The 17,542-nt window shown below is 41.0% G+C and overlaps 1 protein-coding gene across 2 annotated transcripts in view; it reads right to left on the bottom strand.

Moving 5' to 3' along the window:
• The window catches only part of LOC311514753 (uncharacterized protein), a 69,862-nt gene that overhangs the window by 11,394 nt on the left and 40,926 nt on the right, over window positions 1–17,542 (bottom strand). Inside the window, exons 7-9 of one of the 2 annotated variants that reach the window (XM_084617445.1) lie at window positions 12,586–12,668; window positions 4,355–4,443; window positions 1,886–2,038 (exon numbers count right to left, since the gene is read on the bottom strand). In XM_084617445.1, the coding sequence (XP_084473571.1) occupies window positions 1,886–2,038; window positions 4,355–4,443; window positions 12,586–12,668 (325 nt within the window). The remainder of the gene's footprint in view (window positions 1–1,885; window positions 2,039–4,354; window positions 4,444–12,585; window positions 12,669–17,542) is intronic. The other variant, XM_084617446.1, reaches the window with a different exon arrangement.

Below are 17,542 nucleotides of genomic sequence, written 5' to 3'. Positions count from 1 at the left end.
GCCACCCATGGAAGGTGGAAGGTCTGGGGCTTCCCACAGTGGCCCAGGCACTCTGGGTCGCTCTTAGGGGTCTTGGGGGGAAGAGGAGGGGCAGGGCCCACCTCAGACACTGCCCTGCACTGGGGAGAGGCTGGTGTTTCGCGGTGGGGGAGCTGATCACCCCAGCATGCGGGGTCACGTGCCCCCCCTATATTTCTCAAGATGCCCAGCAGCGAGGAGGCAGTGCTCCCCCTGGCGGCAGCATTTTCCCTGTGTCCCTGCAGCCTGGAGAGGGAGGAAGCAGCAGGGCAGCTGGCTGAGCTCTTCCCTTGTCAATGGGATTCGTTCGCCTTCCCTGATGCTCCACCCCCTGACTCACCTCAGTGAACGGCCTGCAAAGGAGGCAGCAGCAGGAGGGTGGGCATGGCATGTTTCTGGTGCCCCTGGGCCCCTGGGTGTGGAGGGCCCAAAAGTTCTTTGTGCCCAGCGCCCCAATAAATCTTAATCCACCTCTGCTTGTAAGGGCTCAGTCCAAGCCTTTCCTGGTCATCATCAGTACATCAGTATTCTCAGTTTCCGCGTGGTTTGAAGCACTAATATGGTGCAAAGATTTTCATCAGTTGCTGCTCTCACAGTTTTGCACTGATTAGTGGTAAATAGTTTTTTCTCTTAATAGAATTATACATTTTTTAAATCTCCCAAAAGAGTGTTCATGTGTTTTTTAATCATAGAAACAAACTTCTCTAATTCCTTACCTTTTGCTAACTATTAAAAATAAAATACTACTATGATACAAATAAAAAGTTTTATGGAGGAACTCCATAGTTAAGAATTAACTTAGATTTTCACTTCAGGTATGACTTAAGGAAATTCCTTCTTCTATTTCACACTTTAACAATTGAACTTAGACTTTGTGTACATTAGCACTTTTGTTGGCAAAACTTTTTTCGGTCAGGGGTGTGAAAAAAACACATCCCTGACCAACAAAAGTTTCACTGACAAAAGCACCGGTGTGGACAGCGCTGTCGGCAGGAGACGCTCTCCTGCTGATATAACTACCACTGCTCATTAGGGGTGGTTTAATTATGCCTGCGGGAGAGCTCTCTCCCACTGACACAGAGCAGCCACACAGGAGACATATAGCGGCACAGCTGCAGTGGTACAGTTGTGCCACGGTAAGGTCCATAGTGTAGACATAGCCGAGTTAAATCTATCATGGGTCATTCAAATTTTCTAGTGTTTTTCATCAAAAGAAACATTTACTAATGAGCCTTTTTTAAAATTTCCCCTGAAAAAACATCATTTGTCCTTGGGCTCTTACAGCAAAAAAAATCATGATCATTCTTTAAGCACAAAAAGAGTTATACCTCTAATTTAGTATAACCAATTTGACGTTTGCAAGGAAATACTGGACTTTCTCACCAGTTCTGCTTAGTACACAGAGCCTCTGTCCTTTCCTGCCAGCACCCCAACTCACCCACAAAGGATTGTGAGGGTTAGGTGGGTTCCAGCAAGAATCAGACTATGGTCATGGGTGAAAAAAAGCTGAGAATCACTTTTTGTCCCACGCTTCCAGCTATGATATCTGCAAAGTATTGCAGCTGTCACCCTTTAAGCTGATCACTCCCAAATCTACCTTTCTCCCCCTGAACTCCACCCATTGTAATTTTCTCCTCTCTCACCTTCCCATTCCATCCTCTCCAATCTCCAGTCTATTAAAAAGTTATTTGGGACAGGGACCAAGAGTTATTCTGGTTTATATTCCATAAAGCACCATGTACATCTGCAATACTATATAAATGATTCATAAAAAATAAGAACAGAGAGTGTTATAATGGAAGAAGAACTGGGCTGGGGGAGGGGGTAGCGGTTATTTTTAGCCAGTAACAATCTGTATAATCATTACCGTTCAATTTTAAACCAGAATCCTTCAATGCCTTTCCATATGATGCCCTCTTTGCAAAGGCAGTGTTGTCAAGATAACTGGTTGAAGTGCTACAGACAAACGACCCCGCTCTCTGCCCGGGAAGTAAGTCCATTCTCTTCTCTCTGTGAAATGCTGATTTGGGAAGAAGAGACTTTCTGAGAAACATGAAGTTCTATAATTCAACTGGTTTTAGAAGAAAGGTTTTGGGAACTAATATATTTCTTGAAAAAGTGCATGTGCTGCGTTATAAAATCAGTAGTGAATTCAGAACAAACATCTGAATTTAAGTAAACTTAAATGTCCAGTATATTGAAAAATATAACTTACTCTCTATCTTACTTTAAAGTGGTTTCATAATGGTGCTGATATTCAGACCAGAGTCTAAAATTATGTTGCAGAGTGGAAATAATGATAACTAGTTTACACAGTAGCAGAGTCAGCATTTAAAATAGTAAGGGGGAGTCCTCTGGAGAAAGAGAGAGAGTTTCATCTTCAGAAGGAGTGCATTATTCTTTGGAAAATTCACAGGATTGTGAGGCCTCAAAGATTTTCATTATGACACAGTGTGCAGAGACCTTTATCTTTTATTGCTGGAACATATTTTCCACTGCTTAAAGTGTGGTCCTGTTCCATTGTGGGGGAAACTGACTTAGAAAGGACTGCCCAACTTGCCTTTAACCCAGAATTTGGCAATATCAGTTGCAGGATTTGTAAGGTGGACATATCAAATTCTAGCTACTGACCCTTCACCCTTCTCTGTTCCCGCACATCAACATGCCCCCTATGCTGGGGACTGCAAGAGAGAGAGGCATAGATGACAACTCTACAAGCTCTATGCCCACTGGGGAGTAATGGGAGGTTTCTGGTCCCTTTGTGCCAGCTGGGTGACACAAAGGGAACTGGAGAACCTAGCCCAGTATCTTATAATCAAAAAATGTTTGATGGTTGATTAGTTTAAACTTGATTTTAACTTGGAAGACATATTTCATTGTAATTATTCACTGTATTGAAGGAATCAGTAGATAAGTAAAAACTTTACGCTGAAGTCCACATAGGTATCTATAACTATTTGTAAATACTCTGTGGTGAAGTCAGGGCTTAGTGGTATATTACATTGTCAGGCAATAGATCACGGTGCAATGCTAGGTCTCTCACAGTCTAGCAGGTAGAGACTGAGAGCTCTGCAGTGGTAATATGCTGAGTCCTGGGTAAGAAATGCTTCATGTTTCTCTACAGAGAACTGTTTGCTTAAAGGAGATCTGAAAGGGGCTTCCTCCAGCCCTCCTCAGCTGGAATAAAAGTGGCAGCAATAAAGATCCTTAGCAGTGATGAGGTAGAGCTGGGGAGGGGGGGGAGATCATCAGAGACCTTTGAGGAGAAAATTACAATTTCATTGACTAATTAGCAATAAGTAAATATAATGTTACATTACAAAGAAATATTGTCCATTAAAAATAGTGATTCCTGTTGTAGGGCTTGTGTATACAGAAAAGTTGTACCACTTTAACTATACCGGTACAGTTAAAGTGGTACAACCCTCTAGTGTGGATGCAGTTATACAAATACAAATGTGCTTATACCAGTATACAGCTTATTCAGATACAGGAAGGGAAATAAGCTACTGCAGTATAAGGCACCCTTATAACAGTATAACTGCATCCACACTAGGGAACTGCACCACTATAACTATACAGGTACTGGCAAAAACCCCACATCCCTTACTAACACAGTTTTACTGGTACAAAATCTGTGTGTAGACAAGGCCAACAAAAATGGTCCATTTCTAACATGAGTGATGGCACCATAAATATTTTTTTAAATCTTGTACTACAGGAGGCAAATAAGTATTACTTTTCCATCATCATCATCACAGCATATTAGTCTGGAGCAGTGGCCAGTCTAGTTAAACTGAGCTGTCAACACTTGATGGCTGATACAAGTTCCTCCCATTGTGAGGAAATTTCATGTTACATTGCAGATCAAATAAAAAGGATTTGGACCATCTGCTTTGGGTGGATGCCAGGCCATATCTGGAGGGAATGTTTTAATTTGAGGGGTTTTGAGGCAAAGGGATGCTGCTGGCTTTATCTTTTATGACACTGTGCTTTTAATAATGTCAAAGGGCCCCTACAACTAGAGCTGAATGACATTTTTCAAATAGTTTATTTGCTGACAAATATAGTTTCGAGTCACCTGAAACCATTCATGAATTCATATTGAGTTCACTGAATAGTTCTGACCAAACAAAAAAAAATTGAAATGTTTTGTTAATGTCAAAATGAAATGTTTAGTTTCGACCTGAAAAATTTGTATCAACTTTCAGTCATTTTGATTAAAAAAAAGGAAACTAACAACATGGCTGGAGGAGGAGAAGTAATATTAAACACAGAAGGCGCAACAGACAGATCATTGCACCAAAGTAGTTAAAAACACTTTCAATGCTCTTACAATCAGATGGTAACTGTGTAGTGAATGAACTTCCAGCCAACAAGTTGACTTGCATTATTGTGTGAGGAACATTGAGTGACCATAGGAATCTGTAAGACATCAGAAAAGAAAAAAAGCCACTTAATATTTTTCTTAGGAGTTACTGTCATTATGTGGGTTCATTTCCTTCCCGTTCTCCCCACAAGTTGTCCCCAAACCAGACAAATTAGGTTATTAATTTTGCACAAAGAAGTGCCAACTCAGATATATGGAGTCTCATTCAAAAAAGAATTAAGTGCTACTAAAAGCTGGATTAATATTTATTTTGTATTAATTTATAAATGAATATTATTTTATTATAGTCTCTTTTCAGGTTTTAGCATGTTGTAAGCTATTACACAAGTATTCTACATATTTGGCATTCTTTATCACGTTTTATTTAGTGTGTGTGTGTGCATGGCTCTTCAAGTACAGCTCTAAAACATACATTTTTAGAATAAACTTACATGTGCAATATCAGACTAACTCTCCTGGAGGTAGTCATCTTTAGGTTTTAAGTGTCATGCACATCAATGTTCTAACATTACAGTGAAACAAAGATTGCAATTAAATAAATTGTCACCTATCAGAACTTAGAAAGAGAAAAGACGTATTAGTCAACAAGTCTCTTTCCACGCTATAGCAGAACTTTCTCTATAATTCATTCAATAGATTCACGGTTCAGACAGAAAACGAGATCAAACTACAATATGTGTACCATACCTAGTTACAAACATTTTTTATGCTTTACTACAGTGGTTTGCAGCCTTTTTTCATCCCTACAAATTTTGAATGGAGGTGCAAACCCATTTGGAAATCTTAAACATAGTCTGTGGACCCCCAGTGGTCTGAGAACCTGAGGTTGAAAACCACTGTTCTATGGTAACAACATCATTTTGTGGGCCCCTTACATAGTCTGCGGACCCCCCAGGGGTCTGTGGACCACAGGTTGAAAACCACTGCTTTACTACATCAAGCAATTCTTCCTGCTTATATCAAATGTTGCACTTTCTGTCCTGACTATTCACCTTCATTAATCTCACTGTTTAATTATGGAGTCCCTGGAATGAAGATGTTAATATATGCTCTTTGGTGTGGTCATTTAACTTAACTTTTGTATTAAACTAAACAGAAGATAGTATAAATCATGCTTATTTTTATTTCCCAGATGAAAAACTTGGCTAAACTGGAGTTAAGGTTGACAGACATCAATAACATAAGGGTTAAAAAAAATTAAGAATTTTGTAGTAACAAAAAAAAGGAGAAAATCAGGAAATTCAGAGTTAAAAGTTAAAAGAAATCCAACCATTTGAAAGTATGGTCATGCACATTTGAGGTAACCCCAAACAATTTTAACTGCATTCTTTGCAGTGCTGGCCTTCCATCTTGTACTCTTCATGGCACAAACATGTACAAAGTGTAAACCAATGCAATGTCATCTTCTCGAGTTTGCGGACAGGATGAAAAATAGTGCTGAATGGTGTGAACTACATCGTTATATTATTTTTTTATATTTTATTCAATAAAAATCTCCATTTTAATTTTTTTTCTGAAGATACCACAGAAATTTCTGCCAGAGCACTGCCACATCCAGTGACTTTGCACAGAACATAGGTCCTGCTTGCCAGAGAGTACTTGGACCTTGCACTAGACTCTTAATGAAGATGCTATTTGTTTAATTAGGAATTATACATTTTTGTTTGACTGCACATAGCACAACTGCTTCATCTTTAAAAATACGGCATTCTAATTTTTGAGGTTACTGATTAAAGTGACATCCTTTTTATGGTGGTAGCCGTGTTAGTCTGTATCAGCAAAGTACAAGTACTCCTCATCCTTTTTATGGGTAAGATTGTCACAGATGGTATGTCTATACGCCAATGTAAGCCCAGCGTTTGAACTCAGGCTCAAGCTTAGCCCTCTTCTTCCTTCCCCTGTCTACAAACAAATTGCACTAACTCAGGGCTGGGATTCAGGGTCCCAGGACCCCAAAGGGGTGGAGGGTCCAAGCCTGAGTCAAGCTGGGACTAGCAACTAGCCCCCAGCCATGCCCCTTCCACCCAAAGCCCCCCCTTCAGCCCTCCCCCCGAACCCCCTACCGTGGCTGCCAGCCCCTACTCCAGGCGTGCCAGGAGGACCAGGAGGGCAGGTGGTGTGGCCACAGCCTCTGAAGCACTGGGAGGGAGGGCAGGCAGTGTTGAGTAAAGAGTATCCTCTGGATTCCCCAGCTGTGCAGGTTTAGCGGACTATGTCCCAGCCACCTACATACCCCTTCATGAGGAAGAGTGAACATAAAACTTCAGTGAGTTTTCTGGATCCTTTGTTCCCCATCTCTGGGATGTCACCAAGGAAAGGTACATTATTTTTTATTATTATTATTATTTATAGGGCCCAATGGCCCCAGTCAATGATCAGGGTCACATTTTGTTAGGTACTACAGAAAGTAGTAAAAACCCAGTTCCTGCCCCAAAAAGCTCTGGTCCAGAGTTTTTATTTTCTAGCTTCAGTTCCCAGTGGAGTGTATTTCTTCCGTAACTGCAGAAAGGCCACGTGACCCTTCAACACTGAAATATTTAGTAAGATTTAATGCTTCTAAATTCACGGAGAGGCTACTGGGGAATAGCTTTAAAGAACCTGGCCACTGAACCATTAGATCAAATCTGAGGTAATGAAGGAATGAATCATATTCCAATATAATGAATTATGTTGGAAAAGAGTAATGTTTCAGCTCTTTGATACTTCTATTATTAGTTTGATATAAGTATGAGCTCTCCTTTTATAATAGCTTGATTCACCAAAAAACAAATGACCCTCATGTCAGTGTATCATCTCAGGAGCCCTATTACTGTGGAATCAGTACTCGTAAGCCCTGCTTAAATACAGAGACAGAAATAAATGTTGTTTTTTAGACCAATGTTAAATTTGCAGATTATTCATTCCCTTATTTAGCTTTATTGTAACTGTTCACAAAATTACTGGTTTCTAGATAGAGCAGTAACCATAGCAACCAGACATCATAAATTATATAGCAATCAGAAGCAGGGCTATCAGCCATAAGCAACAATTTCAGGCTGGCAATGTGGAAAAAACAATGGTTATGAAGTATTTGTGCCTCAGCCTTGTCATATTCAGAAGCTGAATTCTCATATGTTGAATTTGCAGTCTGTACGTACAAAGAATTGTTGCATATGTTACTGCAATGATCCGACCTGCAAACAACTGCTAGCAGTAATAAGCAAGAACAACTGAGATCCAGAGCTTTCCTTGGAGATTAAACATTGACTGGGAAGAGTTTCTGATCTCTGGCCAAAGTATTTCTGACCCTGTTGCTGGTTAACAGCCATCTTGCTTAAAAAAAAAAGTGCTAGGATATTCCAGGGTGCAAGCCACACAAGAGAGGGGCTCTGTCACTCTTGCTTTGATGCTGTAGTTCCCAACCTGGGCCCCTCAGAAACAGCAAAACAGCATGCAGGTCACACCCTGAGTATCTGTGTACAGCTGCAGCCTGCAATCCAGTTACACTTTGATTTTCACCAACCTAGGTTGCCATTTGCAGGGTGACCCCAACATGCTCTCAGTCCCAAATCCTACCACCCCCCCCCCCCAAAAAAAAGTGTGTTCTGCACTGTCCAGCCCTCTCCTGGACAGTTCAGATATTTTGGGTCTTTTGCCCCTGTAGGGGATCAATATACAATAGTTTGCTACTTTACATAGAGTTACCCAATTCACAACATTGGATTAGTTTTGATCTAAGAATAAAACGAATGTAACTGGAAAAAGAGATTTTAAGGGAGTACAGTTAAAAGGCATTAAAGTCAGAAACGGTTACAAGAGAAATAAAGATAAAGCACTTTCTACTGCTAAAACTTAAACTACACTTGGTTCAAGGTGATATCCCTTATCGTATGTTCCCATTAACATTGCTAGCCAAATGTTCAGGCCAGGACCTGCTTGCAACTGAACATTAAAGATTTCTTCTGATTAGTAAATCTGTTACTTTGTAGCGCCAGTTTAGTGGCAGTCAGGGCCATTCTGTGATCAAAGGTTTGCAACATTTCTCCACTGCTTGTCTCTCCAGCATCCAGTTCCCCCAGTTTGCATCAGATAGAACAGCTGTAGCTTCTCACCCTGCCAGCTAGCCTGACTCAAAACCAGGGCTCATCTTCCCTGCACCTCTCCAACATGACCTGGCAGCACCTCTCTTTTCTCCTCCCTCATGCCCTCATCTCCCCACATGTGGCACTTATGTTCCATCAACCTCTGCCCCAGGAGTCTTTGCTTCCTCTTCAACTCTGCTCCTCTTTTCCTCAAGCCCTACATCATCTTTATTCCTAGCTCTCAAATTATCCTCTGCTGAAATCTCCCCCTGCCCACCTCCTAGTTTATGCTGTTTCTAATCCATTAGAATAACTTTTTAAAAAAAGATCAGAAATGGAAGGGCTAAGCTGTGGAAACATTACATAAATAGTTGGTTAAAACTTTCAAAAGTGCATAAAGTATAAGTCCTATTCTCTTAAGTGATTTAGGCAGTTGCCTCACTGACTTTTAATAAGATTTAGGCTCTTAAGAGTCTAAGTCACTTTTGAAAATTTTATCCAGTATCTCATACTTTCTCCCATACTGCCTGTCACATTTTTAGCAAAAGAGATCAGAAAAAGATTCCTGCGAGATCCATTTTACAGTTTATTCAGATGGTCAGATGTATTTTTATCTGGAACTTTCAGATTGCTGGACTGAGGAAAGTGGTGGGAGTTTTCCCTTAAATAATATCCGTTTTGTCTTGAAGCATAAAATGAATAGTCAGTTTTTAAAAACAGTCTCTGACATAAACAAGAAGAAAATAACAATTAAATTAATCTTTATCAAATATGCTGTTGCCACTTCAAGATTTAAACAGGAAGACTTCCCACTTTTTGAATCCTTGCAAGTGTAACAGCCTTGCTGCTTATCTTGGTAACAGTCCTGCTCCCTCACTAGGTGCACTATTCATTGCTCCATTCTGGAACCTGTTTGTTGCCTGGTAATGTAATGCACAGCTACCTTCAGCATTAACTATAGAACCATTCCATTTATATAATTCACTGACCTTTCACTTTATAGGGCTTGGTTTCAAGTCACTAGTCAAACAGCTTTTAGCTGAAGCATGTGCTTGGACTGCAGCATATGAACTCTTTTACAAGCCATCTGCACCAGACAACTAGACACACAATAGCCTTTCCTGGAACAGTACTCAGCGCTTGAATGGCTGGAAGTGATCAGGTCTGATTTGTGAGCACTGCAGAATTGAAGAGGATCACAGCCTTTTTTCACCACCCACTAGATTTGTATGTCCCTAGATGGTGCCCTTTCTAGAATTAGTTAGACTCAGGGAGCAGTGACCTTGAAAAAGAAGGTTTCAGAGTAGCAGCCGTGTTAGTCTGTATCCGCAAAAAGAAAAGGAGTACTTGTGGCACCTTAGTCTCTAAGGTGCCACAAGTACGCCTTTTCTTCTTGAAAAAGAAGCAGACTATTGACAAAGTCATAACTTACATAGAGAGGTTTCTGTCTCCTGTTTTATTTGTGTGTGTGAATTTGCAGTCATGTTGCACGTATGTAATGGGGCATGCTGTTTAAGAAACAAAGTTTTCAAAAACAGCATGTTGCTCTTCATCTCAGTCTTAGCAGACAACTACTCACAAAGCTCATCAAACCAAATGACAGGTGATATTTTAGGCTCAAAATAAAAACCTCTAGAACTAAGCAACAATAATTCTCCTTAAAGGTGGTCTATTCAGGTTTAAGGAGAGTTTTAAATTTGGTTCCAGTTTGTGGCTTTAATTTCCACATCCCTAGAAGCAAACAGGATGATTTGAGAATGTAATATTCCCTTTCAAAAAGCTTTGAAAAGAAAACAGATTGATAGACAGCTAAAACCAGCTTCAGAGCTGAAATGAATCTTTTTTGGAGGGAGGGGAGATTTTGAGGGGGTTACTGTATATCAGGTGAGTAACAATTAACAGATTCCACTCCCACCCCAACTTGGTGGTATAACAGCAAAGATCTGTGTTTCTGTCTCTAGGAATGAGAACTTCTATGTAAATTTCCCACTGCCACACACACTCGAACCAACTTTTAAAACATCACATTTTACCAACATTTAAGTAAGCTGTCATTTTTTCCCTGACCAGCATTACTGATCGTAAAAGGGAGAGCCATGATACATCACTTCAAATTGAAGACATCAACTGGCTCACCCTCCTAATTTCTTACAGGAGAAATCTCAAAAAAAATGCCCCAGAGCGAGCTTATTCTGTTTCAGAGGTGGAGTTTGCCCCCTGGCAGAATGAGCTGGGGTTTTCGCCACCAGAATCTTCAGATTCTTTGGGATTGAACAGAGGTCTGTTGTATTAATTTAGATGGATTAAAGGGCTCAAAGGCGTTAATGTAACCCAGTCACTGTACAACATTAAACGGTTTTAAACAAAGTTCATAGTTCGGTATACAAAGACCTCAGCCTACTTTTACTAGAGCAAACACACTAAAATTCACACCAAAGGTTAGAAATTTATTGAAACATACAAAAAGAAAAGAATCAAAACAAGGCAAAGAGCACTGAAACTGATTATGCAAAATAGATGTACTCAAAACCTGTCAAAGTCTCTATTTTGAGACACTGAATATTGGCTAAAGTCTCTTATTCAATTAAACAGTCCTTCATAGCAGGGAAGAAAGGGGTTAGTTCTGTTGCTCAGTTCTAAATTGGAAATGTTAGTCACTTTGTTGCTTTAGGCAAAACAGATAGACACAGAAGGGAGATAAGATCATAAAGATGGGTGAAATATGGCTTTTGTTGATGTTCTCAGAATACAGGGCAGCTGGTCAGTCATGGACAGATGCTTTGGGCTGACAAATCAGCCACAACAACTGTTGCTCCGTATCTCAGCTCACCTCCCCGCTCAGGTAAATCATCTGGTTGTTCTGGTCAGATCCCCATCCTTCACTGGTCCTTCTCAGGCTCAGCAGAGCTGGATGGGCTGTCTCATCCCATTGTGCTGGTGTCATGCAGTACAGCTGATTTCAGGATCAGATGAAAAGCCGAGAGAGAGAATGAGAGAAAGAGGGACAGGAGGAAGATGGGGTACGGGGCAGGACAGAAAGAAGCATACGAGGAAGGGGAAGACAAAGCAGAATCTCACATATATCAGGTTGGGATCCTCATTCATGTAATGATGATGGTCAAATATCCCCACTAGAGTACCAAAGTCTGATGTCACGGCAACAATCCCAACACAGCTGTGGTGATGGTAAAAATTTCCCCGTTTTTCCTCCAAAGTCTGTTTATAAAGGACCAAGAAAGGCAGTGGGTGGAATAATCCAGCCTCTCATTATTTTGTCCACCAATTAGGCCTAATTTCCGACACACCAATTTTGGTTCTTTGATTTCCAACTCTCAACTCCTCTTGTTTATCAGTTACAATCTTTCAGTGGTATTAGTAGACCCTTTCTGTTTAAAGAAATTCAGTCTGTCTCCTTCTCACATCTTTTCTTAATCAGTTTCATACAACAGATCATTGTGACAATTCATGAAATTTTACCCACTTTTCACCAAGTAGGCTAACAATTAAAGTAGGCCTGATAGACCACAATTATTACAACAGGTCCTGTGGGTCTGCTCCATCTACAGGACTTCTTGCCCCTCTTTCAAAAACTGGCAGCATTTCCCCTTTCTGGCAGCTGCCCTTAGAACTCCACTCCAAGAGGAGGAACCAATATGAAGGGGGCTCCATGCAAATACAGGCTGAATGCACTTTTTAATACATTTATCATTAGTTATCAGGGAACACTTATGTCACCTGAACCTCACTTTTGCGATCTCCCCACAGATGAACCCTGATCTATGGAGTGTCTGCTGCAGGACCTGTAGCGGGGAAATATGGTGCCACAAAGGTCAATACAGGAAGAAGGATATCCACATGTTGATCCTGGGGGAAAAGTTCCCCCCAAAGAGATGTCATTAAGTCTTCTTATTGGCTGGGGCTTCTGATGACACAGCTACTAGGAAAGAAATTAGGAACAAGTGCAAAGAAAAAGGTACCTCATAATGGAATGATGGTTAGAGTCTCTTCTTAGCAAGAGTAAAGCAATAATAAGAAAATTAGCTTATCCTCACTTCAGCCATAACAAAAATAAGTCATTTACTTCTCCTTGCAGTAGCCATGTGCACTAGTACTTACCTATCATAGAAATCATCCATTTTAGGACTATGGAAATCTCCTACATCAAAGAAATTTTTACTAGTTTTGTCCAGTTTATAAGCCTATTGAGAAGAAAAAAATGTAACTGTTGATAGATCATCAATAAATAAAAGTCTAATACAACCATCAGTGACATTTTGGGAGACATGAGCAAGTTTGTAAGGGCTGAGAAGCTAAGGGAATTCGGATTTCAAAAGTCATTATTGGTTTGAATGTATTTATCTGGGGGAGTAGATGGCTTGAGGAATCAATCACAGGAAATTGGGCCAGTCTAGGTTGCCAGTCAGGGCTGCCCTTAGGCATAGCGGCTGTGTAGGGCACCTGAACATTTGGGGCACCACTGGGTCTTAGTGTCCACTGTCCCGGATCTTCCTATCCCTGTTCTGACCCTTCCTGCAGGCTCCCACAGACAGCTGCAGCAGCCTGGTGACTCTTATTCTGGATTCAGAGTAACAGCCGTGTTAGTCTGTAGTCGCAAAAAGAAAAGGAGTAAAGCTCATGCTCAAATAAATTGGTTAGTCTCTAAGGTGCCACAAGTACTCCTTTTCTTATTCTGGAGGGGATCTAGTAACTTAAAAGTGAAAAAGCCTTCCTGCCTGCCAGACCTTTTAGCACAACATTGAAATTGTTAAAGAGCCATTCAAGTGGTAATGACAGGTTTCAGAGTAACAGCCCTGTTAGTCTGTATTCGCAAAAAGAAAAGGAGTACTTGTGGCACCTTAGAGACTAACCAATTTATTTGAGCATGAGCTTTCGTGAGCTACAGCTCACTTCATCGGATGCATAATGAAGCCATTTAACAGGCATTTGCCAACCTCCAGGTATATAATGTCAGTTTCTGAATTTACTGACAAAAACAGTAATATTTACTCAGAACATGTCTACAGGATCTTAGTTTAAAATCTGCTTTAAAAATATTTCATTAGTGAGTTGGTGAAGATTATAAAATCACATCTCTAAAAAATCCTTGCATAGCTTTTCAGATGCACAACCATCTTTAGCCTTAAATGCTTGGATCTTCAGACCTATATTTTTTAAATAAATCCTTCAAAAGACCACCCTTATCTAAAACACACATTTTAATTACTACAGAAAAAAAACTTGCTTCCAAAGACTTCCTGTCCTTTCTGTCCATCTCTTTCTCCCTTCACCCCTTCCCCCCACACTCAGTTGAAGAGATCCCTTAAAGGGATAACACCCCTTTCCTTCAGATAGCTGGACAAAGTTTCACTTTCTTTACTTCTGACTATCTGGTGAACTAGTTTTAAGAGAACCCTCCAGCAAAATCAGTACCTAGTAAGATATAAAATCCTTTGTTATGCCTAAAATCTTTGGAAAATATTTTTTAAAGTTGGTGAAATTTCATAAACATGTCTATTGTTATGGAGATCACACAAAGTAAATTAGTGATCCCTTTTTCTAAAAGCAATGAACATTGTTATGAACACACTAAACCTCTGTGACTGATTAATTTAAAATAATGTCTTTGTTTCAGTGTGTTAAATATGTAGTAATCTGGAATGATTACTTTATGAAGGTTTAAGAGTACATTTAAAATATAAAATCAGCTTAGAAATACTGATTAAGAAAATGTAAAACAGAGAAGAGCTACATCATGTATTCCATAATATCTAATGTTGTATTCAGCAAGACAGCTGACTCGTTCTTACTACAAAGTTTTTGCAAATAAATCTCTGACAAACTTCAGGGCATATCAAAAAACCTGTGACTAACATTTTTTATTCCCACGTTTAGTGCTTTTAATTAGGTACATTCTGCATGTCCATTCTTCACCATCTGGCATGCAGTGGAAAACATGCTCCATTTTCTTTAGAAAGAAATTGCAGAAGTGTTTTTTTCAAATGTCATTTGCCTCATTTGGGTTCAGGGATTTAACTGGAAGGGGGTGAGTAGGGTGAGGGAGGGAAGAGAGGAGGGAGACAGTGGGGGAGGGCGGGGACTGGGTGGAGCAGGAGTGGAGTATGGGTGGGGCCACAGGCAGAAGAGGTGGGCTGCGGAGCTAGCCTCCCCAAGCAGCAGCTTCACCCACTGCCCATGACATCAGGTAAGAGAGGGTCGGCTCCCACACACCCAGCGTGCACTGCAGTCTCCTTAGGCAGGGGCCGTATTCACAGAGCTGACTGTGCCGGCGCCGCACATTCTGCGTGATGGAGAAGGTACAGGGGTCTCTGCAGGGAACTGTGACACTCTTCCACCAGGAGGCTGGCCGGGTGACTCGGTATCCTTTGCTGACTCTCCCTCCCGCCCCTGGGCTGCGAGCACGGGTTGCCATCGGGGATAGGGCCCCATAAATCCTAAGGACAGCCCTGTTGCCAGTTATGATGCAGCCCATGTCAGTGGTGATCAAAAGTTGTTACCATGTGAAGGCTGTTTGGTGGCCTGTGGAGATCAAGTGTTGGCCTCTATCCAGTTCCCAGTGGAGCCACACGTCACACAAATCACCACTATAACTGGCACTTTTGGGCAGCCTCCGCAGAGGCACCAAGGATTGGAAAACACGGAGACTGAACTATCCTTTCTTTCCCGGATGTGGCCCCTCCGGGGCAGGATTGGAACACATTGACATGGCAGTTTCAGGAAACTTGCACTACTGTGGCCTATGTTGCATCTGTTCTGTGGAATAATGGGGGACTGCAGTCCCTAGGGCTGATAATCCCTAGGGCTCTATACTCATACAAAACATTTAAAATAAAGTCTTTGTTTACTGTTACTAATTGTACACTAATTACTACAGTATTTAGTGTTATGTTGGATCATATTAAAGAAGTTCTGTGTTAAAAATCACAAATGAGTTTGACTCCCCATAGTTTAAATTCCAGGGTATTACTAACAAAGAGGTCTCTTGGTTTTTGGTCTCTTGTTTTTACTGTTTTTCTCCCTCTCTGTGTGAAACTTGCAAGCTGCTAATTGTGTTAGTACATGCTAAAACAGAGTCTGTTCTCAAAGCAATACTTTGTAACAACAACAACTCACACAACAGAGAGAGAGACTCAAAGAGATACTTTGTAACAACAGAAACAGCACACAGAGACTCCCTGCCCTTTTGTTGTCTTTATCTCGCTTTGTTAACAATTGTGATTAAAATAGAGAAAAAGAATGTATGTGGATGGATGCTTGGTGCAGATAAAAAATGAATGATCAGGGGGGTGCCAGCCTAAGAATCCAGTGTCCATTGGCCAAAGAAGGCATCAAGTGGAAATAACCAGAGGACCCCCGGAGGGCAGACTGGAATCCACCCAACAGCCTCAAGGATGGGAGAACCAAAGAACAAGATAACATCTGGCAGCACGGAGCCATCAGGAATGTGCCATCTGCTGATTGATTCAGCAACAGCATGATGAATCAATTCCCAGAGACTGGCATAGGAAGAAATTCCTATAAAAATGGACTCTAGAAAGTGAGAACTTTGGGGTCTGATTCTGCAAACCAACTTCCAGGAGCATCAGATGAGCATCTGACAAGGCCCTGTTCCCTCTTCGTGTCCAGGCCACCTGGCCAGCGGCTTGGCACGAGCAACTCTAAGGCTGGTAACTATGATAACAACCTTGCAGAAACTGTGTGTGTGTGTCTATGAATGAATGTGTGAATAAATATGAAATTGAATGGAATGTTATAGCTATAACTAACTGCTTACTACGATTCTTTCTGGATTCACAATAAGTGTGGCATTTTGCCTTACGCCCTTGAATAAGATCCTGCTGGTTTTTATTTTATTGGTATAACATTAGCACATGTTCTTATAGTGCAAACAGCAGCCTTACAAGATTACAAGCACTCTAGCAAATAAATTTGAAACACCTGAATTGTGAGAATTCAGTGATTAGACGTGTCATACACAGATTTTATACACTTCCTTCCTCTCACAAACAATTCGTCAAATATTTACAAACATAGAAGAATAAAAGAGAAACTGTTTCGTTCTACAGGGAGAGAGAGATGTTAAACTTCAGATGCCAGTGGTGATGGTTTAGGCTCTAATCCAACAAAGCACATAAGTACATGCTCAATTTAAAGCACATGGTTAATCACATTGAAGTCAGTGGTATCACTCGTGCTTAAAATTCAAGCACATGCTTTAATGCTTTGCTCACTCAGGGCCTTACTTTGGGGTCTAACTATCAAGCCTGTTTTAGCAAAATTCCTTGGAACTACATGTTCAAATCCCATCCAGCAGAGTGACTTCAGCCATTCAGTTTCACAAGAGAGAAACTGAATTTCATGCAGTTTGTTGTGTCTGGGTTTTACTGGTGACTTAAAAATTGAGATCTTGTCTGCTCTATATGGATGTTAAAGAACCAGTGGTACTTTTTGTAATGGCAGGGATTTATCCTGCTGTCAGGCACCATGCTTTCTCATGATTCTAAAAACTATTTAAAATCACTTATGCATATAGCAAAGGAAGTAGAACCTTTGGTAAGTCTGTGCACTAACCTCAGGTACAATTTTCAAAATTGTCTAAGTGACATAGCCCTGGTCTACACTAGAGTTAGGTCAATGCAAGGCAGCTTACATTGACCTAACTTAAAATGTCACTCCCACCTATGTAACTCGTCCGCTACACCAACTTTAACTCCACCTCAGTGAGAGATGTAGCGCTTAGGTTGTTGTAGTTAGGTCGACACGTCAGTGTAGACACTGTGTTACTTAGGTCAACTTTAGTGGCCTCCAGGAAGTGTCCTGCAATGCCCCACCTTGACTGCTCTGGTCACTGTTTAGCACTCTGCTGTCAAGAGGCCAGATACACACATACATGCCCTTCCCTTTAAAGGCCTACGAATTCTGAAATCCCATCTCCTGTTTGCCCAGTGTGGAGAGCTCACCTAGCAACTGTCAAGCATGCGTAGCAACTGCCCAGCTGACCATGCCAGCTCCATGCTGCAGACACACTCCTGAGTGGAGTACACAGGTGGTGGTG

Source organism: Lepidochelys olivacea, assembly GCF_965140295.1.
Source record: "Lepidochelys olivacea isolate rLepOli2 genome assembly, chromosome: 1".
Taxonomy (NCBI): Eukaryota; Metazoa; Chordata; order Testudines; family Cheloniidae; genus Lepidochelys; species Lepidochelys olivacea.
The sequence above is the reverse complement of the archived record's forward strand: the minus strand, read 5'-3'. Positions and strand labels throughout refer to the sequence as shown.